The sequence below is a fragment of the Chenopodium album genome, chromosome 13, assembly GCF_948465745.1.
Source record: "Chenopodium album chromosome 13, dcCheAlbu1.1, whole genome shotgun sequence".
In the NCBI taxonomy this organism is placed as follows: Eukaryota; Viridiplantae; Streptophyta; class Magnoliopsida; order Caryophyllales; family Amaranthaceae; genus Chenopodium; species Chenopodium album.
In genome coordinates, this window is record NC_137846.1 from 2,679,488 (window position 1) to 2,701,935 (window position 22,448).

Consider the following 22,448-nt stretch of genomic DNA (forward strand, 5'->3'; position numbering starts at 1 on the left):
ATGTACCATCCTTTAATATTTTAACTAATAATTACAATAGCTGACTAAGCTACTTAACATCCAAAAGAATGTTATTAATTTTTTGGTAAGGAAAGCGGTCATACCGAACCAGAGTCTAGAACAGATTACTTAGTCCGGCTATACATGTCAACGCTTGAGAGTAGAGAGGTGAAATAAAGAAATCCCTCTACTCTCAAGCATGTGTAGATGTTGGGGCTCGAACTTTTAACCTCAAAGTTATAAAATGAGTTTGGGACTAGAGAGGTTCCTTTACATCCCTCTTTACTCTCAAGCGTTGACTAACTGACTTGTGAGAGGTTCCGATTCAATAGGGCTTTTTCTCAAAATAAAAAAATAAATAAAAAATGTTCCTTTCAAAAGTTATGATTGGGTTGTAACATACTCCGTAATATCAAAAGCTTGTATTCTATAATTTTGACCTCAAAATTTGGGAGAACAATGGTCTAGAAAAAAGAAATCTTGATTTCAATTTTCGAGAGCTTGTTATATATACTCGGGCATACTGTAGACCCATGAGTATTTTGTTCTTATTTTGATAATTGTCTTCAAATGAAATGAGGAGCAAACACTAATCTTGGGTTATTTGGGTATACGGTACACCCGGGTGTATATAAGAAATTCTATCAATTTTCGGGACAACTAGATCACTTTAGGAGATTTATAAATTTGCCCATGCCAAGAATAAAATAGAAAAATATTGCATAGTAAAAATCAATAACAAAGTAACCATTAATAATATGGACACATAGAGAGGCTTCAAACTCAATTTGGAAGAACGAGAAAATCTGACAGCCTTTGAGCATATATAGCATGGAAAAACGAAAATAATAGCAAAACTACTAAATGGTACGTTGGTGTTAAAGGTGTGAATCGGAATTCATGGAACCTTTCTAAACAGGTTTGATTTAGGCCCTTTCGTGGAATCGTGAGGCAACATATACAATGACCTACACTATTTCACTACCACTCCAACCCTATGAGCTGATATCTTGAAGTCAGAGGAGGCGAAGGAGGGCCAGAGGAGGTACATGTAAAGGATATCGGGGGGATGTTTATGTTCGGTGTATCATCTGATGTGCTTCATTACCAGCTCTGTTAACTATAGATATTCCAAGTCTCTTAGAAGTCTTACAAAGTAGAGCATTTCTGCTAAAAATCTCGAAGATACTTGCTGTACATCTGAGGTTTTCTTGTCCATGTAATTGAAGTTACTCGAGCAATGACCATGAAGAAAGTTAGGATTGAACGACACTCATGGATTTGGATTTTGATCAGCCCAAATAAAGCTCAATAAGAATTTACCAGGAATATGACAACAACTAAAATGCTTACATCTAATCAGTTGTATTTACAAAGCTAGAAGGAATTTCACTAATGAATAATCATTCTAATATGCCAGGCGCAGCTGTAGCAATTACGACAAGGCAGATGCTCACAGACTTCAAAAATGCGCCAAAGAAACAAAAATCTGCACTCTTGATGTCAAAGAAAGCATTTTAGTGTGATCCATGCATGGTGCATTCCTATTTATCATTGCTGTTTCTGTATTGCAGCTTCACAGCTTGGTCAATACTTCAGGAGAGTCATCTGACATGCACAATTCATCTGCCTTTGTCTTATGACCTTTTCCATAGGCAGCAATGAGTAGAGCCTCAGCTCGACCTGGAAGAAACAATAGTCTAATAAGCTACACCAAGAAATAACATGCAGCGACATTATTAAAACCCCAGAGAAAGAATGCCACCTAAAGTCAGTGGAAACTTCTGATACAGTAATTGGCTTGTGGGTGAGCAAGTGATAAAGAGAAATTTTGGAATCATTTCAGTAATATATCATTCAGGAAAATAGTTCAACACAAGTATCCTATACCAAGCGCAAAATTCAGAAAAAAGTCATATAAGTTTGTTTTGCACAATTGACAAATATGCCAAGATCAGTGTATCGTGCCAAATACAACTAAAGATGAAGAAAAAGGCCATCTTTCTCAGATCCAAGTTAGTCACCGTTTCCTAATTAACTGAATGGGCAAGCTATACAATTTGGTTGAGTATTTTCAACAAGATGGCTAAGAATGGGCTAATGGAGCATGTACATATCAGCATCAGTTTTAATTCATAGGGGAACGACAAAGTTTCCATGTTTACAAAAGACGTAATGCATCTTTAATAACTTAAGAAAAATGCTAGAAAAATAGTGATTTAAAGACTTTATTAGTACCGTGGTCCTTCTTCCTTTTCAGCATAGAACTTAAATCAGGGAACATACGTGCTGCAAGCTCCCTGCTATCATCCTGCAAATGTTCAAACACTCGATACAATATGTTCATCCATGGGGAATATGCTAGATTAACACACTTGTACAAAATTGCTCCATTTATCATATTGTATAACAGTTGGGCACACCTTACTTGAGGTGCTTCGAGCAAGTTCAAATTCCCTTTTCCATGAACTAGACGGCACAGGAACAACAGAGAACCCAGAAGCAACCAATACTCCGATCCATAACCCATAGCCAAATCCTCCACTCCACCAACCCTAAATCTTACAAAAAAGACAACAATCTGCCAGTATTAGAGCTATCAAAATAGTATGCAGTAAATATTACACTCTTGCCCGTTAGGAAGCGAGGCAATGACTGTTATAACTTTGGGGTGACAATATAAATGACATAACAATGCAGATTTAATATGTTTCTAAAAGCAATATGTTATGTGAATTGCAATATTGAAAATATGAAATAGGCTAAATAACATGCTCTAAATTACACACGTAGGCAGTCAAGTAGCACAAACAAAAAAGACAGAAGTAAACACTAAAAGCAGCAATCACCAGTTTTCCATCTCGAGGAAATGGTATAGATTGCTCCAGATATGCAGTGGTACCTGCAAGAAGAGAGATCAAGTTCAGAACGATGGCAGGTAAAGGGGTGGATGGATAGAAGGCCAAATACAAAGCAACATCACGAGTCACTATGTCAAGGAAAATAAAATGTACAAGATTGAGATACATATATCAGACAGGATAGAGAAAAAAACTAAAAATATCTATACTAGATAAAATGGGGAAATATAACATGTGGATGGCAAGAGCAACTGAGCTAGAGCGACAACAGCAGCAGGCAAATCTTGAGAGCAAGAGAAAGCATCATACACCCACTTTCGAATTTTAGTTTGGAAAGCATACAGCTTGTCCATACTACCCTTAATGCTAATGATAACCACAAGGAAAGACTATCTTGAGGCATGGTAAAGATGTAAGAACTTGCATAAATAAGGATAATCATGGTATTTCAACCACTGGCCTATTATTTAGGGATGGAGTTTGGAGAGACTAAGTTCTTCCCTTCTCGCTCACTTCTCTCCTTCCCCTTCACCTCACTCCCCCTTCAATTGACTGTGTTAGTTCTGTTGTGCTTCTACAGGCCAGCATAACAATGTGCATTTAAAATGATCTTCACCACAAACTGCTTTTCATGAAGAGGAATGAATATGAACCATCAATTATTTAACATGCAGCTAAACCAGAGTGTCATGGTAACTGCAATGTTATATACATGCAAATACAGAGTAAATATAATTCCACAAAAATCGGTTCAATAATTAGCAAGACATGATACCTTTTGGAGCATCAAAACTCTGCAACAACTGAACAATAGACTTCGCATCTAATCTTTTACGGCGTGTTTTCCCAACTGATATTTGCACAAATGGGGCATCAAAAACCTGGAATAGTTTAACAACAATGCTTGTAAACATTTGATATAAACTAGAGAGCGTCCACAAACCAAGCAAAGTAACCAAAAGCTCAACTTTAACTTCAACAAAACTTAGATAGTGATCATCATACAAATCAAAGGGCCTAATGGTCGAAGTTTTTTCAAAACTACACCAAAGTCTCATTTTTCATTTGCATTTCAGGAAAAGTAATAATTGACTAATTAGTTTACAAAATACAGATAAGTCATACTACATGAAGAAAGATTCACTTTTTTCAGAATACAGTAATGCTTAGTCGTCTCTAGTTCAGTTCCCTACATTGCTACACCACCTTCAAGTCTCCAAGTAATGAATGAAGTATTTCTTCTTATGGAAGATAATCCAATTCGAATTTTTCACTTTCTAGGAGAAACTACCAACTGCTCTTGATCATTCCTATATTAGTTAAATCATCCTTAATTTCTTACATGTAACATGCCCTTTTTCAAGATAAATCAGCAAGCCACTTTATCCACTTTGCAGAATGTTAATATATTTAGTGGGCACCTCATGACCTCAACCAGTAATCCATAGCCTAATAGACTTCGACTAATCAGGTCCGAGACCCCAATTGGGAAGAAACCTCTCCCAACAACATAGAAGAGTACAAGAAATAGTGGTATCAACCTCATTTCCCACAATTATAACAACAGAAGAATCTAAAACCACAGCACAAAAATCAATAATTCAAAGAAAACAGAATATTACCCAGCTGATTAAACAATCAAACACAACAAAAATCACCTAAATTGAACAATTTAGCGTAAAATAATTAATTACAAAAATCAAACCAAGTAAAAAATCAATCAAAAAATGCATGAAATTACCCCAATTTGATTACCTGGGCAGAAATACAGACAGAATTATCGTATTTCAAAAGGGCTAAGGCACCAGAAACATCTGGGTCGATACCAATAATCCAATCAAACCCACCATTTCCATCAATTTGTTCGTTATTTGAAAGAGAAGACAACCAATTTTGTTTAAGATTTTGCAAGTTAAATTTTGAATTAGCACTGGCTTTACCGTTGGGAGGTTGAATTTCTGTAATGGGGTTCTCTAAATTCTGGGAAGTAGTACAGAAAATGCGGAATGGAAGAGATTTGGAGAAGAGGGTTCTGGGTTTAAGCTTAAGTTTTGAGGAGAGAGAAAGTGGGTTCATCAAATTTTGTGGGAGAAATAGCCGTTGATGAGGTTGAAGAAGGACACTGTCCATGGAAATTTGGGAGTACAGAACTGTAATTAGCAATTAAAACAACAATTTTTCGAGCATAAAACACTAGAGTTCAAAGGAAAAGTAAGAACTTGAACTCGAGTGCACTCGGTCAAAAACGACAACATATTATTTGGGTTTAAACTATACTACAGTACATGTATGTTTTGGGATTTCAATTTTAGGTTCATAATCTTCATAGACACAATTACTCCATGCTTACCAATTCTTACCTCAGATTCTAAAGGTTTGGAATTCGAATCCTAGCAAGTGATAATGTTTGAGGGTATTTGGAGATATCGTGAGGGTTCCTACCAATTAAAAGAAAAAATTATTCCATATGTATTTAGGTTTGAACTCTACTATTATCTGCCAAAGTATATTTTTGTATTTTGCTTCCACTTGTATGTTTTTTTGTTAGTGAAACACGTGATGTTAATTGAGCTATTTTTTTTCAAGTTGGTGCATAGCTCAATGAACAAACAATGCATTTGAGCGCATGAACCAAGTATTGAAAACATAAACAATTGAAGTCATTTAACATATGGTCAACAAAGTCATAGTTCTATCATTATTTTATGGGAAAAAAAATGAAATATACTTCATTTAGTTCAAATTATTTACAATGGTTTGACTTTTAGACTATTCATGTATATATTTTGTTTTTCTAAAAGAAAAATAGAGTCAAATAAAAGAGACATAAAATGTGAATCGGTACAACCGTACAAGGAAGACAATTTTAATCAATTGCACACTTGTAATTATTTATGTAATGGTTTTAGTTCATAAGATTTGTACAATGATATGAGAATAATGAAGAAAAACCTTCACTGGATATGGTTGTTACATCATGCAATTAAATTATACCTTCAACTTTAAACCAATGATAGTGATATAAACTCGAAAATTACATGCATAACATCCATCAATTTTGCCAAATCGAGCCAATATCATTTCACATGAACCAAGTGAGCTAAATTTTAAACTTCCATATTACTCTAGAATATACAATCCCTTCCTATTATTTCCTACTTAAGATACTATCTTTAACCTAAATCCCCCACCCCAAAAAAATAAAAATTGAAAAAGAAAAAGGCATGCCTATACAATCAAGGTGCACTTCAATTACAAGGGGGTCAAAATTTTCAAATAAACTAGAAGTAGAAAGAACATATAACAGCAACAAATTATCTCAAGCTTGTTGCAGGATCTTCTGCTTCCTCTTGCCCATTATGGCTAGCAAAATCTATATGTCCCATTGAATACGATTGAAACCCCCCGGAAGTCGATAATTGGCCGGAGCCACTACTACTAGCAGACCTTTCGATATCCTCAAGCTCTGCATTGAAAGAAATTGGCCTTTCTGGAATAGAAGGAACTTGCATATCAGTCTCCAATATCTTTACAACTTGATCCATTGTAGGCCTAGCATACAACTGAGGATGTGAACATAAAACCGCCGTCAATACATACTTCTCCATTACTGAATCCGGTCCTAACTCCGGCATCCCTTCTTCTATGACATCCAAACCATGCCCTTTCCTAACCAATGACCAAGCCCAATCAGTCACCAATGATGGCTGCCCTTGCCCATCTGGGACCGATAATATAGCTTTCTTACCACTCAGCAGCTCTAATAACACAACACCAAAGCTAAAAACATCGCTCCTCTCGGTTAATTGCCCATAAAGGGCATATTCCGGGGCAACATACCCCATAGTCCCAGCCACCCTAGTACTCAAATGTGAGAAACCTTCAGGGTTGAACTTTGCTAGACCAAAATCCGCGACTTTGGCCTCAAAATTATCATCCAATAGTATGTTACTAGCTTTAATATCACGATGAATGATCGAAGGCTGTGCTCCATAGTGTAAATAAGCTAATCCCCTAGCCATTCCTAGCGCGATTCTTTGTCTAACCGGCCAACTTAGCTTCCTCTCCAACGCATTCCCATACAAATGATCATGTAAACTACCATTATGCATCAAATCACACACAATCAACCTCTGATGACCCTCTAAATTAGTAGTAGCAACACAATACCCTCTCAATTCCACAAGATTAACATGCCTAATACTCGCAATCACCTCGACTTCGTGTGTAAAACTCGCATCCCCTGCAGCCGAACAATTCTTAAACCTCTTAACAGCAATCTCAGTACCATCAGGCAATAAACCCTTGTACACATTTCCATACCCGCCTCTACCAATCAAATTATCGCGGTGAAAGTTCTTGGTAGCCCGTTTAATCTCATCAAACCCGAATTTCATCAAATGGGTACTCCCCCCAATCGACGAAAGATTCGGCCCGGTTCCAGACCCGACCCGACTAATCCACCTGTTTTTCGCAGCAATTTTCTCTCTCCTCTTCTTCAACCTCAAATACATATAAACCCCACCAAAAACAGAGCACAACCCAATAAAACCCACGACTACAATCAACGAAATCAGCAATTTCTTCTTCCAATTACTACCATTTTTGGACGAAGAAAAATCCAGCGAAAACAAACACTTAGCAGTTCCAGGATCAGACGGTCCAAATTGATTAATCACAGCCCCAGCATAAATCAATGGAAGATTAGTACAATCAGAGATATTACCATTAAAAGGGTCCTTCGATTTGAGATACGAAGCTTGCAGAGTAGTAAGACTCGTGAGACAAGAAGCACAAGGAGACCCATTTGCCAGAGATTGATTACAGTTCGAAACGGCGTCGTTTAACGCAGATTGAGGAACGAGTTTCTCGAACTCGGACTGAGTCGAGATGTTCAAACAACCTTCGGAAATCCACTGAGTTTTGAACCCACAAGAGGCTCGAACCTTGAAGTTTGGTAGGAACGAGTCGACGACTGAGTCGTACGAGTTCCAGCATGACTCGGACGAGCTAAGTGGTGGGTAGAATGAGCCGGTGGTTCGGAGGTATTGCGAGAGGACGAGCCTGAGTCCTTCGGCGATGTAGCCGCAGTTGGCTGCGACATTGTTTGATGAATTTACGTCTTTTTCTCGAACTAGAGTTTGAAGTATGGCGAAATCTAAAGGACATGATGAGTTTTGAGCTGATGAAGGAAGAAGAGAAAGAAGAGAGAGAAAAAGGAAAAGAATGAGACGAAACATTTCTTTTTTTTCTATTGTTGATCCATGAATGGGTGTGGGTTTTTGGTTTTGATTCGCGGATTAGAATTAGGCTCGTCTTCTCTCAAGACTAAAGAAATGATGCGAGGATCGGATAACGGTGGATTAGTGAGGGTGGTTAAGGAAAATTATGAGCATGTGAAGAAATCAAGGATTAATAATTAAAACTGATTAATAAAATAAGTGAGAGATTAGGTGTAGCAGCCAGCAAGACAGTGTAAGGGATGCTGATGCATGAATGGGTACAAAGTTTGATGGCTTCTTCTTGCTTCTTGGAAAGTAGTGTTATTCTTCTTCTTCTTCTTCTCTTCTTTTTCTTCTGGAGGGGTCCACTTACTTACTGATGAATTTTGACTAGATTTTTTGATTGGATGATTGGATGGTCTAATAGTAAATCTAGGGGCTGTTCACATTTAATGAATTGAGCTGAATTGAACTGAACTGATTGGTGCTGAATTGAACTGAACTGAGCTGAAATGAATATTTTATGAGAGAGGGAAATTAGAAGCTGAACTGAACTGAACTGATTGGAGCTGAACTGTACTGATTAGAGCTGAACTGAACTGAATTGAAATTAAGTAAATGTGAACAGGCCCCTAGTTGGTGGTGGATGCGGTGGTGGTGTAGGGTGGTTTCTGGCGAGAGGGTTTATTCGTGGAAGTCGAGGCTGAGTTTGGGGATTAGACGGTGAGAGTATTGATGTCGGGGTACTCGTACATATGTCTTGTAATAGTCACCATAATCTCTTGTTATTTGGGCATAGTTGCAAAATTAATACTCATAGTGATATTGTGACACACGAAATGTAAGGAATCAAACATCAAAGCTTGTTATATACTCGTACTTAATATTGAATATGGAACTATGGAGTACATATTATGTCCTTTAATCATGAATGATAATACAAGTTACCCAATTATTAAAATTGCAATTAGCCTTATCACCCAATTATCTCACTAATCCCAATTATGCCGCCGTTAATCAAAATTGACATTCATAAAATAATGATATGAAGTACAAGTTACTTGAACACCCCCTTATCTAAACTCTTCCTCTCTTTACTCATTAATGGCAAAATGGACAAAACATTTGGTATAGTATTGTTGAGAGTAGAGTAGGTTAGAGGGTGTTGAATTGTTCATCCCAATCTCACCTAAAATTCCACTCAACCTAAACAAATATGGAAAATAATCAAATTATCCATTCTATCATTACAAATTCCAATCAAACCCCTTTTCCTACAAAATGAAATATAAACAAGGAGTTTGCAACTATGTGAAAATGAGAGGAAGAAATAGTGGGAAAGGGTACATGGGTCTTTTCATCCAAAAAAAAACACTAGTTAATTGTTTATGTTGGGTTGTGCATATTAGTAGGGACAGACGGACAAGTTGTAGATCAATGATTTGGAATTTTGGAGTAATATGAGATGAAAACACACTTTTGGTCCTACTAGTGGCCAAGTGGGTTCTGAGGGTTAGAATGGGAGCTTTTAAGTTTTTGAGGGATATTTTCAATGTATAAAGCTAGAATTTTAGTATGTGGTCTGGTTTGCGCTAAAATGCAGGGTCCATGTTGGGTAGGTTTACAGTTCTCTAAGTAACATTTATTGGTTCGGGTTGAATTTTCAAACCGGGTTAGAGACTGCTGCCTCTAGATCGGCTCTAGTCCTCACTACTTAAGCCTAAAGGACAGGACACATTTGGGTCTAACACCTAATCTTAAGAACTGTGTAGTACTGGGTTATCAGACACCAACCCTGCTGATGTTTCATTCGCTTCACCCACACTCACATAAATCTTACTTAAATGACAGCTAAAATGACAGAAAGCAGCTATTTCCACATGCTTGCATATGCTTGCTATGCTCATAGTAATCAACATTGTCACTAAGAGAGAGATTTTCCATTCATAGGCAGCATATAAGGGCTATTCATATGCTAATTAATAAATCGAATTCTAGAAAGATAGAATGATTGATGAACTCCATCTTCTCAAAACTCCTGAAGATGATACTATGATGCAACAATAAGATACACAGCAGAACAGCAGTGGAGTTCGGGTAAAAAAAAAAACATATATAACATTGATGTCCAAAAAGCTATCTTTTGTTCTCTTCATTCAGTCGATAAAATAGTTTTCTTGTTTTTATAGAAAATGAACAGTACCAAAAGGAGTTTCATAATACTCTATATATATATCCCTATGTCAGGAAAATAGTCAATGTGTCATTATCTCAAGCTGCACCTTCTTGCTTATTATCTCATCTGAAAGTTGCATCTGATCTAGGATCTGAAGCTGCAGCTCCTCCAAAACTAAACTTGAAATGCTGCGACATCTTGACATCCTCTATATTCTTTTATAACAATGTCGGATTGTAAAATTTACTAAAGGGTAATCTCGTAAATGACCCCTTCCAAGTTCCCAACAATTGAACGAGTTCCAGCAACTTCCTTTGTGGACAAGCCATGTCCCTGGGCCTCATCAAGAACCATCTGATCCATTCTGTGTGAAGGTGAAAGATGTGAGCTTATAGGGCTTGTAGGATCACAACTCACAAGTACTTCCATAGGAAGACCTTTAGTCATTTTGAACATACTCCAAAGTTCCAGCTTAAAAGGAAAGAACATAGAACGACAATCCCATTAGACACCAGATACTACTGAGAGTCATATTAGTCTAAACCATTTTCTTTCTTCATATATATATGGGAGTTTAGCCTCAAAAACATCATATATTTAGATTTCACAAGGGGAGAAAAAAAAAAGAGTGATTTGTAATGCTTTTTTTTACATTTATACAAAATATTCTACGGAGTACAATATTTGTTTTTGATCAGTGCGGGCTATGTTGTTCTAAGTTCTAACCACATTCTCCATAATGGCCCTTTTATATCTTCTTTTGCTGAGCTCAAGTTATGAAAGAAAGGGAGATAACCAAAAGGTACAGATAGTAACTAGTTTCATTAAAAGTTCATATCAATCTACAGCATTAAATCCTTCTGCATCTAATAACTAGCATTGGGTAGACCTCAAAGTTTAATGAAAAGCTTAGCATGAAGAGGGAAATGAATCACCGACAGATATTTTCTGAACACTCTTTGCGGAGAGATCAATCCAAACTACATGGCTTATAATATTAAAGAACGATGGCAAATATAAGAAACTGTGATGTATGCATGCATAAGAATATAAGGAAATCACGAAAGTTACTCACACTTTAGCACGAGAAACATAACCCAGGATGAATCTGCATCTTCCTTTTCCTCTGATTTGAAGAAGACTCTTAACTGTATCAAAAAGCAAGGGAATACTGGATTGTTGGAAGCTTATAGATTGTCAAGGCCTTCAACCATGTGCTCATGGAAAGATAAAAAAAATGGCAAGAGTAATGACTGAAAACTTGTGTGACAGAGTAGCCAGAACATTAAGCTATGGGACATGACATTGATGACAAACATCAAAGCATAACTCAATCAGTTGCACATATCAACAGTCACTCAGCCTATTTAGAAACGTAAGCTGATTGGAAAATAGGCAAATAGCACATCAACACTTTTAAACAAATAAGAAATCATTAACAACAGCATGATTTGAATTTGCAAATCAAATAAGAAAAAGATTAGGATATAAATATCAGCTCCAAGAACCAGATCAAATCCTTCAGGATATCTTTGCACAACTTCATTTCTCTGGTCAGAATTTCCCCATTCTAGTTTTTCCGCCCCCAAATCTGAGATTAGGAAATTATAGAAGCATATCAGGTCAATGACATATCATATTCCACAAATTGCTACTCCAAGTCCCTTTTACATACCAGGGGGAGGGTAATTCTCAGAAGATGCATGTAGGTCTATATTTTTCTTCAGAATCTGCATGACAAGATAGCACAAACTGTTAGGCCACCAAGATTAACCTTCAAAATCTCCAGCGATAAACTATTAAATCCATGACTTTGCCTTAAGAACTTCATCATTGTGGTCAGTCATCACAACTGTCTTGCAAAATTTACTACAGAGTACTCCAGTGACACCTGTGATATTGGGGTTGAAATTTGAAAGATTTAGAAAACAGTACAAAAGGTAGAAATATAAAAACTAGATAATTGCTTCAACATTTGGTTTTAAGATGAAAAAGAAAATGACTATATATGAGAAAAATTATAGATTTCTGATACCATGCAATATATCTGATTAATCTCTATGCATGGGAATATCATAAATTCCTTTCACGTAGAAGTTAATACACAATTTAACAAAGCTCTTAACCATCAATCTATCAAGGGCATGGCCAGTTGGCCTATGCAGATTAACAAACTTCTTAGCGGCTGACCTCTTTTCATTATTCCATCAAATGCCTCGAACTGATAAGATGTTCAATATTTTGAATCATGATCATTTTTCACAGCCATAATTTATCAACGGTTGTATGAGCATTGTTTAAGACATGGTTGACACTTTTGGTTTTCTTTTCACAAAAAATTACATTACCAAGCTCAAGTCAATGTCATTGTTGTGCCCACCGAAACAGGCAAACAGCTGAAGAGCAGGGGACTGGGGTAAACATATGTAGCAAATAAACAAACTAACAAAGTTTAATTGAATGAAAGTTAAAGCTATTGATTCTTCCATCACAACAAATGCAACAAGATTCATGGTCTCATCTATCACAATTCATTAAAAACACGATGAAGAAAAATTTCCAATTCAAGTTTACAAAATTCTACAATCCTACAAAAAGAAGATAGTTGCAATCAAAGAATTGGGCATACCAACACCAGAGCCTAACTCGATAACAGATAGTCCTTGAAGCATCTCAGCATTTTTGGACAAGTATTCATTTAACAACACGGCCCCTGGCCACACCAACTGGCCTGTCAGATCAAAATCAGCTGCCCAAAATATATACAGTTTCAGTATTACTTCTCCATTATTTGAGAAATGGTAATATACTTCTCACAAGCTATAATCTTCAACATATATCGAAGTATAATTGCGCTTATTGTAGCACATAAATTTAATTCAACATCAATATGATAATTTGCTAGCCAAATCCCAAAAAAAACCCACTTGAAAGTATATATACTTAATTGAAGTTGAATGAAGACAAAGTAGCTCAAGAAATCAAATATTATACAAATAAAATTATATGCAATTGCAGCTAATTACAGCACAAAAGTGAATTGAACAGCATCAAATAAGTAATCATTAAATAAGTAGTTGCAAAACCCCAGAAAACTCATTTGATAAAACAAAGTATTGAAAGTGAATTTACTCGATCCCAGAAAACCCATTTGAGAAAAATAACAATAGAAAATAATTGTACTCACTTGAAGCTGAATTAAGGCAGAATAGCTCAAGAACTTGAGACCCAAATGTAAAAGTGGTTAATAGGTAACTGCAAAATCAAAAATAAAAAACAATTTAAGAAAAATTAACTAAACATTTAGCGATATCAGTTGATACTTACTTTGGATAGATAGAGAGAGGAAAAAATACTTGTCATTTATGAAGAATGATTCGTCCAAGCAAACAATATCATCTTCATCTTCCTGATCTCTTTCCATTGTTAGGGTTTAAGCTTTTCCTTCCCCAAAACCCCACGCTTAAGTAAAATACAAATACTTACTTCGGTTTTATTAGTAATACAAAACAAAATACAGAGTAACTTGAGATCAAATCCTCGTTTTATATGCAATTTTTTATCGTTAAATTTCGTAATAAAAAAATTATAAAAATTACATAATAATTAAATACATATTATTACAAATCTAATAAAATTTTGATTGATATATATTTTTCCTTACAGATTATCATATTAATAACTTTATTGTCCGTTTAACCTCTTTTTATTTTCGTTTTGTGATTCTTGTTGTGTAAAAAAAATAAAAAAAAATAAAAAAAATAACTAGCACTTCATTTTACTATCTCCGTTAACATTTACTTGCAACTTTGGGGTATTATTTAAGAGACATAAAATATTCCAAAGTTGCAAGTAAATGTTAACGGAGGTAGTATTTATCTTGATGACCAATCACAAGTCCATATATATTTCTACTTCAGAGATAATGTTGTAAATATGCCAACTAATTTCCTTTCACCAAATGAAGTTGATTGAATGATCTGATCAAAGTTTCTAGAACAAAATACAAAGTATCTCACCAATGACCGATAGCTATATAGCTCCTTGAAAGGATAATTGAATTAATTCATATAAATACTAAAGTTATGAGTCCATCGAAAGGTTGAGAAATGAGCTCAATCAATTTTATTGAATTTTTTTTTATTTTCTATTCACGAAGAATGGTCTAACACTTTTTAAATTTACCCTAATAGACAATCCTAAAACAAGTACTTCATATATAAATGACTGAAAGGAACATAGTAGGGTATACGTACCTAGGACCTATTCTCTTCAACTTAATTTCAGTTCAATTCATCTCAATTCAGTAAATCAGAACATGCCCCTTAAAATGAGAAAGATAGGAATTATGTCTAATTGTCTAAATGCTAGTAAGAAAATGGCCCTTTGCTTGTAGTTAATTTAATGAAGATGTGCTCATTGCCTCATTGCACCTACTTTAGTCATTTACTACTAGTCTACTACTACACCCTACAACCAGCTAATTATTAGTGGTCATACACACTTTCATTATTTTCCTTGTTAAAAGTATGGACTAATGGACTATGCATGGAGTATGTAGGCTTTAAGAAACTTTAATATGGTCTTACTTCCAAAACATAATAGAACTTGAATAAAGTAGATACATTTTGACTTGAAAAGTTCTAGTCAAAAGTTGATTTCAATAAATATGGATAAACTTCAACATAGTTAATGAGTTCATTGTCTTTGTACCAAACCATATTTACCCACACCCTCATTTTTTTTTTCATGGAATATAAGTACCGAGTACATATTATTTCTACAGTGTTACTTCAAAGAGGCAAATATCAATCATATCTAACGAGGGGCAAATTACGCAATATATTTGGCTTACGCAATAGATTCGAGAAATATCAAATATGAGGGACAAAATTTCTTTGCTAAATGTGTCATATTTAAGATATATCATATTTGCATTTACATGAAATATCAAATTTAGGTCTGAAACAAATATCAAATTTAAAAAATACTTCCTCCGTTTTTTTTTTTATAATTGTAATAGTTTGACTTTTAGACTATTTATGTGTTATGCTTTGACTAGTTTTGATGATTTATAGATATGCAAAATACAGTCATGTGGGAATTTGTTAAATCCGTCTCAATTTGGGGCATGTTTCCTTCAGCTTAATTTCAGTTCAGTTCATCTCTAATCAATTCAGTTTAGTTTAGTTCAGTTCCTAGTTTCCTTCTTTCATAAATTATTCAGTTCAGTTCAGCTCTAGTCAGTTCAGTTTAGTAAATCAGATTAGACCCTTATACTATTTTAATATCAAATGTTAATAATTTTTACATATTAGTAATTAAAAATGTGAACGATTGTAATCATAAATCAGTAAACGTAAAAAGAGAAGTATTATAACTATAAAGAAATAGAGGAATATCAAATACGGAGTATTGTCAAATTTACCAAACTCATTTACCAAACTCATTTACCAATATTAATGCAAAATCGCAAAGTACTAGGTAATTTCCTCTCAAAAGAGCAAGAGTCACATAACATGATAATATTAATATTTTCTTAAATAAAACTAATACTCATAATATTAAATTATTAATATTAATACGAGTATATGTAAGAGTAGTTGACTAAAAAAGAGCAAAAAGAATGCATGGAAATTGACCAACTTCCAACTGAAAACTACCCACCCACCAATTTCCCTCCCTTTTTTAATTTATTTTGTCGGCAATAGTTGATTTTTTAATTTTTTTAAAATTAATTTTAGAAACCTTTAAAATGGGACAAAGTATTTTACTGCCACAATAAGCCATATAATCAAATTTCCCCAAATCATTCAACAATCAACACACATTTTTTCTCTCTCTCTACATTTCATTTTCTACACCAAATACCAAGAACGATTTATGAGCAACTAGCTTTCTTTACATATTATAGTATTTTTTAATTTATTTTTTCTTCAATTCCTCAACTACCCACAAAATTATTCACTACTGTATTATTTGTTTTTTTAGAGGAATAAAAAAGCAGAGGAGGAAAAAACTCCCCTTTTTTTTCCAGAAAAACTAAGGGATTTCTGTTCAATTTTCAAGGAAATTTCAGTCAATTTCAGGTGTGTTTTTAGTTTAATTTTTGTGGGTTTTTGATTTTTTTGGTTGATCTGTTGATGGGTTTATTTATTCCCCTGTTTGTTTGATTGGGAACAGAGGATTGAGAAAATTAGGGTAACAAATTGGGGAAACAATTTTTCTCTTTGTTTTTGGATAAATTGGTGTTATAATTAAACAATTTGAGGATGTAATTTTATTTTTCTGCCTTCTTTTTTGTAGAACCGTTGAAATTATTACTGAATTCCTCTGTTTTTTTTTTTAATAAGCTTTTCTTAAAATTTGAAGTTTTTTTTTTTTTTTTTTTTTTTTTTTTTTTTTTTTTTTTGGATAGCTGAGTAGTACTTGTACATATAATTGTTGGGTTTGAATTGATGTCAATGTTTGAAGTGTTGGCACATCTATTAAGTAGTAGTTGATTAAATTTGGGGCTAAATTTGTTTTAAATATACTCTACATTTTGTCGAGTTCTTGGATTTTTGCTTAAAATGCTAAGTTTATCTTGCTTTAAGTGGAACTAGCTATATTAGAGAACATTTAAGTTGATTGTTACTAAGTTTAGCATAAATTGGAAATGAATTGATGGTAGAAAATTATGTCTTTTTTTAATGCACTTATGCTGTAGCAAACTGATAATATTGACTTGTGGCATGGTATTTGTGTAAGCCATTTAAATTTCAGCTGTAAATGCTATGAAATGGGGTGTGGCGAAAATCGTTCTTATTTGGTATACTTGCTATTAATATTATAGGAACTTAGGAAGAGTCTGATAGAGTGATAAGTACATCCATACATGGTACTTGGACAATATTATATACTCCTATAAGTAATCATGAACAAAATTAGTCATCTAATCGAGGTCGAAGTGTTGAACTCCTGACTTTCCTCATGGGAAGCTAAACTTAAGATCATGGAGGCAAATGCTTTTATAGTGTAGAGTATGACCATTTGAAATGTAATTACCAGTGAGAAAAATAGCATGAGCAATCTGATCATATTCAAAGGAACAAATAAACTCTTAAACAAAAACAAGCGGAATCAAGAGTGCCGTGTAGGTTCATGCACATGGAGTGTGCAATGTAAATGGTAGTTGACTCACCTATTTCTCAACAAGTTAACAAAACTACAGTATAATGTTGGGTGATGAAGTGATTCTGGTCCTTTTTTTTGATGTTGCATTTGTTGGCATTATTCGATTTCTTCTGATTGATTATAATTAGCTGATTCTTTTGCTTTGACAAGTTGAAACACCTCTTACAATGCTTGTGGTAAGTGAGGTTTGTAGCCTATAGCCAAGATGCTAACAATGTTGAACATGGCTTTATTGAAGTATCGATAGAGTAATTTGTTTATATATTTATTTTCTACTTCCCCACATTTAATTTCAGAATGTCAAGTTTGGAGGAACCCCTCAGTTTTGACAAGCTGCCTAGCATGGGCAGTCTTGATAGAAGGTTTTCATCTGGTTCTTGTCGACCCCGAGGAGAGGATATGGGCATGGGAGCTCGATGGATTGAAGGAAACAGGTGCAGCACATCTAACAGCTGTAGGTCAGTGAGCTTCAGGCTCTTTTATAATCTTATCTCATATCAAATGTTTTTTGGGTGGATTTTCTCATTTGATTTGCTTTTTGAAATGTTGCAGTGAGGATACAGAAGATTACATGGGAGATGCTTTTCTTTGGGGAAGGAAATCAAGGGAGACTCGTGGTAATTCTTTCAGCTGGAGGAGCTTAAGTCTGGGCAGAAATCATACGACATATGGAAATCATGACAAGTGCACTGGTGTCAAAAGAAGTAAGGTAATTGGGTACTTTTGGCTTCGTTTTTCGGTCTCTAGTATTTTGGACCTGTTATGTAAGCTCTTTTGCAGCAAGATTTGGCTATCAATATACCCATGATGTCGTTTTTTGCTGCCCACGCTTCTGTGAGATGTGGATTTGGTCCGTGATTTTCACCTTATTTTTATGGCATTCAAACATTATTGCAGGTTGTAAATGGCATGCCCAATCATGTGAAAATTGTGGAGGTTGGTCCAAGGGATGGACTTCAAAATGAGAAGAACATGGTGCCTACCCATATAAAGGTTGAATTGATCCAAAGACTAGTTTCTGCTGGATTATCCGTTGTTGAGGCAACGAGTTTTGTTTCGCCCAAATGGGTACCTCAGGTACCAACCTTTTTCAAACTGATTTTTACTTTTATGTTATGTTGCAAAATTTGCAGGCACCTCAGGCAAACCTTTTATTTTGCAGCTCTCAGATGCAAAGGATGTTATGAAAGCAGTCTGTCATGTGGATTCTGTTCGTCTTCCTGTGTTGACCCCGAATCTAAAAGTTAGTGACTTTCATCATGGTTGTCATCTGTACTTAATAGTTATGGACATGAATAGCTTTACTGATCTGTTTCTTAACTTTTTATCTAGGGGTTTGAAGCGGCTATAGCAGCTGGTGCTAAGGATATTGCTGTTTTTGCATCCGCTTCAGAATCCTTCTCAAAGTCAAATATAAACTGTAGCATTGATGAAAGTCTTGTTCGTTATCGAGCTGTTGTTGCAGCAGCTAAGAATCTCTCAATTCCAGTTCGTGGGTAATGCTCTACACCAAAACACTTTTTATCTGAAAGTTTGAATTCTTTTGATGTGTATGTCAATATATTTGAAATGTTGACATGTTTACCTATGCTATCGATTTCCATCACCATAACAAACTTATAATGCTGTCCACTTTGCATCACTTCTTCTGATTTAAAGATCATTCTTCTGCTACACATGCTTACTGATTACCTTAATATATTGCTATCAATTTTATCATTGCTAATTTGCTAAATGTGAAAATAATTGTGTAGGTATGTATCTTGTGTTGTTGGGTGCCCAGTTGAAGGGCCTATTCCTCCTGCAAAGGTGGCATATGTGGCTAAGGAACTGTATGACATGGGCTGCTATGAAATCTCTCTTGGGGATACTATTGGCACTGGTACACCAGGTAATGTTGTTATCCAATCTATCCTTCTCTTCTTGAGCTACCTTCTGGAGAATGCTTCTCCATTGCAGGAAGCTTCTTTTTTTAAAAATGAAATTAAGCTTATTTTGTGTAATGTATTGGCATAACTTAATATCTTGGCCCCCATTATAGTCTGATGTTAAAAGAAAGGCGTCAATCTTTGATTTTTTTTTTTAATTTAAATTTTCCAACTGTGTAATTCAAACATTGGTGCAAGTGTTCAGTATTGGTACAAATCCAAGTGTCAAACACTTTAGGGCAAAAATTTTTGAACACGGGACTATCCTAAAACTGGACACAGGTGTGGGAACACAACATTAATAAGACTATGGCATGTACTTTTCATGTTACATATACATACACATATTGACACACTTTAAGTTGACCACTTGTCTAGTTGATATTCTGATCTGTAGCCCGTAATATTCTCATCTTTCCTTTCTTGTTACTATTGTCAGAGTGACGTAGCTTTCTACACCTCCATTGACAACTTTGTATATGCAGCATGTATATATGACCGGTTTAGCAACTAGATAAACTGAGCACATAATTTTCCAAGTTTGCTTAATTGTTACATAGACTTTGATGATCTTTAATTTTCATTTGTCATTTGTGTTCTTCCTTTTTTTTACAGGCACTGTTATGCCCATGCTCGAAGCTGTAATGGCTGTTGTTCCTGTTGAGAAGCTTGCTGTGCATTTCCATGATACCTATGGACAGTCTCTTCCAAACATTTTGGTGTCTCTGCAGGTGAGTTCAGATTTCTATCTGTTTACTACTGCACAATGTTTGATGGGTTTGATTTTGGTTAGACTTAGGCTTTCTTTCTTTTTTTTTTTGCACTTGAATTCCCTTATTATCATTTCTTACCTATTCCCATATCTGAATTTAGTCGAACCTACTTGAACTAACTTTGTTTGGGGGATGGGTAGGTGGGTATGAGAATTTTCTTACCAGTTGCTTGTTAAATTCTTATGTCGATAATTTTCTTTCTTTACAGATGGGAATCAGCACACTCGATTCCTCAGTAGCAGGACTTGGTGGATGCCCTTATGCAAAGGGAGCATCAGGAAATGTTGCCACTGAAGATGTGGTATACATGCTTCATGGAATTGGCATCACTACTAATGTAGACCTGGAGAAGCTGCTCTCTGCTGGAGAGTTTATCTGCAAGCATTTGGGTCGCCTTTCTGGTTCTAAAACTGCTATCGCATTGGGCCGAGCAACATATGAAACCTGTAATGCTGTAAGATATGATGAGCTTACACCTGCAGCAGTATAATGGCCTCTGAGGTGGTATCACAATAAAGATTAAAAGAGAGGCGATAATTCTCGTGTCTTTTATTTCTTATTTTTGTAACCATTTTTATCACACATTGATTAAAGGGGTCAAGCCTCTAGTGCATTCCCCATTAAGTTTGATTCCAAAGATATACAAACAACCTCATATACATGTAGACCATTGGGATACATCCCGCTTAACAATTGATTGATTTAAAAAAGTGCAATTTTATGCAGTGTATCTTGATTTTGAAAAATGTTCGCTAGCAAACATAGAAGTACTTCAAGTTATGCACCTAAAACAAATGTTTCCATATAATATACCCGTAGCAAATAATAGTACTTGTTGACACGATGAAATCCTCATTTTTCGCACTTGAATTATTAACATTTTGCTCACTAACGCATCATTCTAGGCCTAATTCATTCTAAACAAAAGAGTTGCTCCAAATCTAGTTGTAACTCATAAGAAAGGTGGAATTGACCAATTGTGGGGATGTCAAATAGTCAATGGCTAGAAAAGCGTGTACATAAGGTGGAATTGTGGGGAAGTCAAATTGTCAATGGCTAGAGTTACTCCCGGATTGACTTTTGTGAGAAACAGTTTGAGGTTAACTTTGGATGTTTTTATGGTAAGTTTAGCCCCTTAAAACGTAACTTTTAATTTGTCGTTGGTTTGAATTTTATTTTAATGTGTATTTTCTTATAAATTCATTAAATATTATAAGGGCTAATATGATTGAACGCAAGACCTCATTGAATGAAGTTTAACTTATTACCATCTAAGCTAGAAACTAATCATGTTCTGTATATGCACATAAATATATAAATACATACTCAAAGTAATGTAGTATATTATTGTTTTGTGTTATTATAATTTACTAACAATGAAAAAAAAAATTCTTTCAAATTTTTTAATAAAAATACTCAAAGTAATACCCGAAGCAACGTCCGGGTCGCGCACTAGTTTTTGTAGTATAAAATGTAACTTAAAATAACTTTACAATAAATTAACGTACACCATTTTTGAAGAATTTGTGTTATTCTTCATATCTTTAATACTTCATATTTCTTACTACATAGTAACATGGAAAAACGTCTAAAATCTATCAAAACTAATCTAGTTCGGGTGAATCATGATTACTTCTTGTTTGATACGGTCCTAACATAATCTATTTGGCATTTTTGACTATTCAAAATTTCCTTTTTCTTTTGGTGTATTGTGGTCATGGACGAGATTTATTCACAAGTCTTAGGCAACTGACTTTAACCGACTAAGGTCCCGTTCTTTAGAGCTGCTCTGCTCTGCTATGCTCTGCTTTGCTGAAATCTTCTCTGCTCTGCTCTGCTTCAATTTGCTCTGCTCTGCTTAAAAATAATACTTAATATTGAATTATTATTATAATAATAATTAATATTTAATAGTAATAATAAATAATTAATTTTTAAAAATAATAATAATTAATATTTAATAATAAAAATAAATAATTAATATTTAATAATAATAATATTATTAAAAATTAATATTTAATAATAATAATAATAAATAATATTTAATAATAATAATATTAAAAATTAATATTTAATAATGATAATTAATAATTATTATATTATTAATAATAATAATATTAATAATAATAATGATTATAATAATGATAATAACAGTAATACTAATACTTATTATTAATAATATTAATTATAATAATAGTAATAATTGATTTTTTATAATAAAAATTAATATTTAAAGATAATAACTAATATTTAAAGATAATACTAATTATTAATTTTAATAATAATAATAAAATAATATTTATTAATTTTAA

General features: G+C 34.4%; 4 protein-coding genes and 1 long non-coding RNA gene across 5 annotated transcripts; 1 reads left to right on the forward strand and 4 right to left on the reverse strand.

Moving 5' to 3' along the window:
- Nucleotides 1-1,280: 1,280 nt before the first annotated feature.
- On the reverse strand, nucleotides 1,281-5,255 carry LOC145575931 (Holliday junction resolvase MOC1, chloroplastic-like). Its single transcript, XM_081633721.1, has 6 exons — nucleotides 4,617-5,255; nucleotides 3,637-3,742; nucleotides 2,850-2,902; nucleotides 2,424-2,555; nucleotides 2,239-2,311; nucleotides 1,281-1,683 (listed from the first exon to the last, which is right to left on the reverse strand). Exons 1-6 carry the CDS (start codon nucleotides 4,989-4,991, stop codon nucleotides 1,577-1,579), a joined length of 846 nt encoding a protein of 281 aa, XP_081489847.1. The 5' UTR covers nucleotides 4,992-5,255; the 3' UTR covers nucleotides 1,281-1,576.
- A 628-nt stretch (nucleotides 5,256-5,883) lies between these two features.
- On the reverse strand, nucleotides 5,884-8,232 carry LOC145575932 (putative LRR receptor-like serine/threonine-protein kinase RKF3). Its single transcript, XM_081633722.1, has one exon. It carries the CDS (start codon nucleotides 8,099-8,101, stop codon nucleotides 6,176-6,178), a length of 1,926 nt encoding a protein of 641 aa, XP_081489848.1. The 5' UTR covers nucleotides 8,102-8,232; the 3' UTR covers nucleotides 5,884-6,175.
- A 1,938-nt stretch (nucleotides 8,233-10,170) lies between these two features.
- On the reverse strand, nucleotides 10,171-11,471 carry LOC145575933 (uncharacterized). The gene is made up of 2 exons (XR_014098295.1): nucleotides 11,335-11,471; nucleotides 10,171-10,623 (listed from the first exon to the last, which is right to left on the reverse strand). It is a non-coding gene; the product is annotated as an uncharacterized LOC145575933 (long non-coding RNA).
- Nucleotides 11,472-11,626: 155 nt separating this feature from the next.
- Nucleotides 11,627-13,710, reverse strand: LOC145577068 (protein-lysine N-methyltransferase EFM3-like). The gene is made up of 6 exons (XM_081634749.1): nucleotides 13,616-13,710; nucleotides 13,447-13,514; nucleotides 12,889-13,008; nucleotides 12,077-12,150; nucleotides 11,935-11,989; nucleotides 11,627-11,850 (listed from the first exon to the last, which is right to left on the reverse strand). The coding sequence occupies exons 1-6, from the start codon at nucleotides 13,681-13,683 to the stop codon at nucleotides 11,627-11,629; spliced, it is 609 nt and encodes a 202-aa protein (XP_081490875.1). The 5' UTR covers nucleotides 13,684-13,710.
- Nucleotides 13,711-16,071: 2,361 nt separating this feature from the next.
- Nucleotides 16,072-20,866, forward strand: LOC145575934 (hydroxymethylglutaryl-CoA lyase, mitochondrial-like). The gene is made up of 9 exons (XM_081633723.1): nucleotides 16,072-16,348; nucleotides 17,732-17,893; nucleotides 17,988-18,144; nucleotides 18,333-18,512; nucleotides 18,598-18,678; nucleotides 18,768-18,931; nucleotides 19,190-19,326; nucleotides 19,979-20,094; nucleotides 20,345-20,866. Exons 2-9 carry the CDS (start codon nucleotides 17,733-17,735, stop codon nucleotides 20,624-20,626), a joined length of 1,278 nt encoding a protein of 425 aa, XP_081489849.1. The 5' UTR covers nucleotides 16,072-16,348; nucleotide 17,732; the 3' UTR covers nucleotides 20,627-20,866.
- The last annotated feature ends 1,582 nt before the right edge of the window (nucleotides 20,867-22,448 follow it).

Bases quoted from the DNA above. Each gene is read 5' to 3' on its own strand.
- LOC145575932 (XM_081633722.1), bottom strand. From the start codon at position 8,101: ATGTTTCGTCTCATTCTTTTCCTTTTTCTCTCTCTTCTTTCTCTTCTT.
- LOC145575931 (XM_081633721.1), bottom strand. From the start codon at position 4,991: ATGGACAGTGTCCTTCTTCAACCTCATCAACGGCTATTTCTCCCACAA. The intron at 3,743-4,616 runs GTAATCAAATTG...AAACTATTCCAG, and splicing joins CTGTCTGTATTTCTGCCCAG to GTTTTTGATGCCCCATTTGT. The intron at 2,556-2,849 runs GTGATTGCTGCT...TGTAAGATTTAG, and splicing joins TTCCTCGAGATGGAAAACTG to GGTTGGTGGAGTGGAGGATT.
- LOC145575934 (XM_081633723.1), top strand. From the start codon at position 17,733: ATGTCAAGTTTGGAGGAACCCCTCAGTTTTGACAAGCTGCCTAGCATG. The intron at 17,894-17,987 runs GTCAGTGAGCTT...GAAATGTTGCAG, and splicing joins AGCACATCTAACAGCTGTAG to TGAGGATACAGAAGATTACA. The intron at 18,932-19,189 runs GTAATGCTCTAC...ATAATTGTGTAG, and splicing joins CTCTCAATTCCAGTTCGTGG to GTATGTATCTTGTGTTGTTG.
- LOC145577068 (XM_081634749.1), bottom strand. From the start codon at position 13,683: ATGGAAAGAGATCAGGAAGATGAAGATGATATTGTTTGCTTGGACGAA. The intron at 12,151-12,888 runs GTATGCCCAATT...CCAATATCACAG, and splicing joins CGAGTTAGGCTCTGGTGTTG to GTGTCACTGGAGTACTCTGT. The intron at 11,851-11,934 runs GTATGTAAAAGG...TCCTAATCTCAG, and splicing joins TGAGAATTACCCTCCCCCTG to ATTTGGGGGCGGAAAAACTA.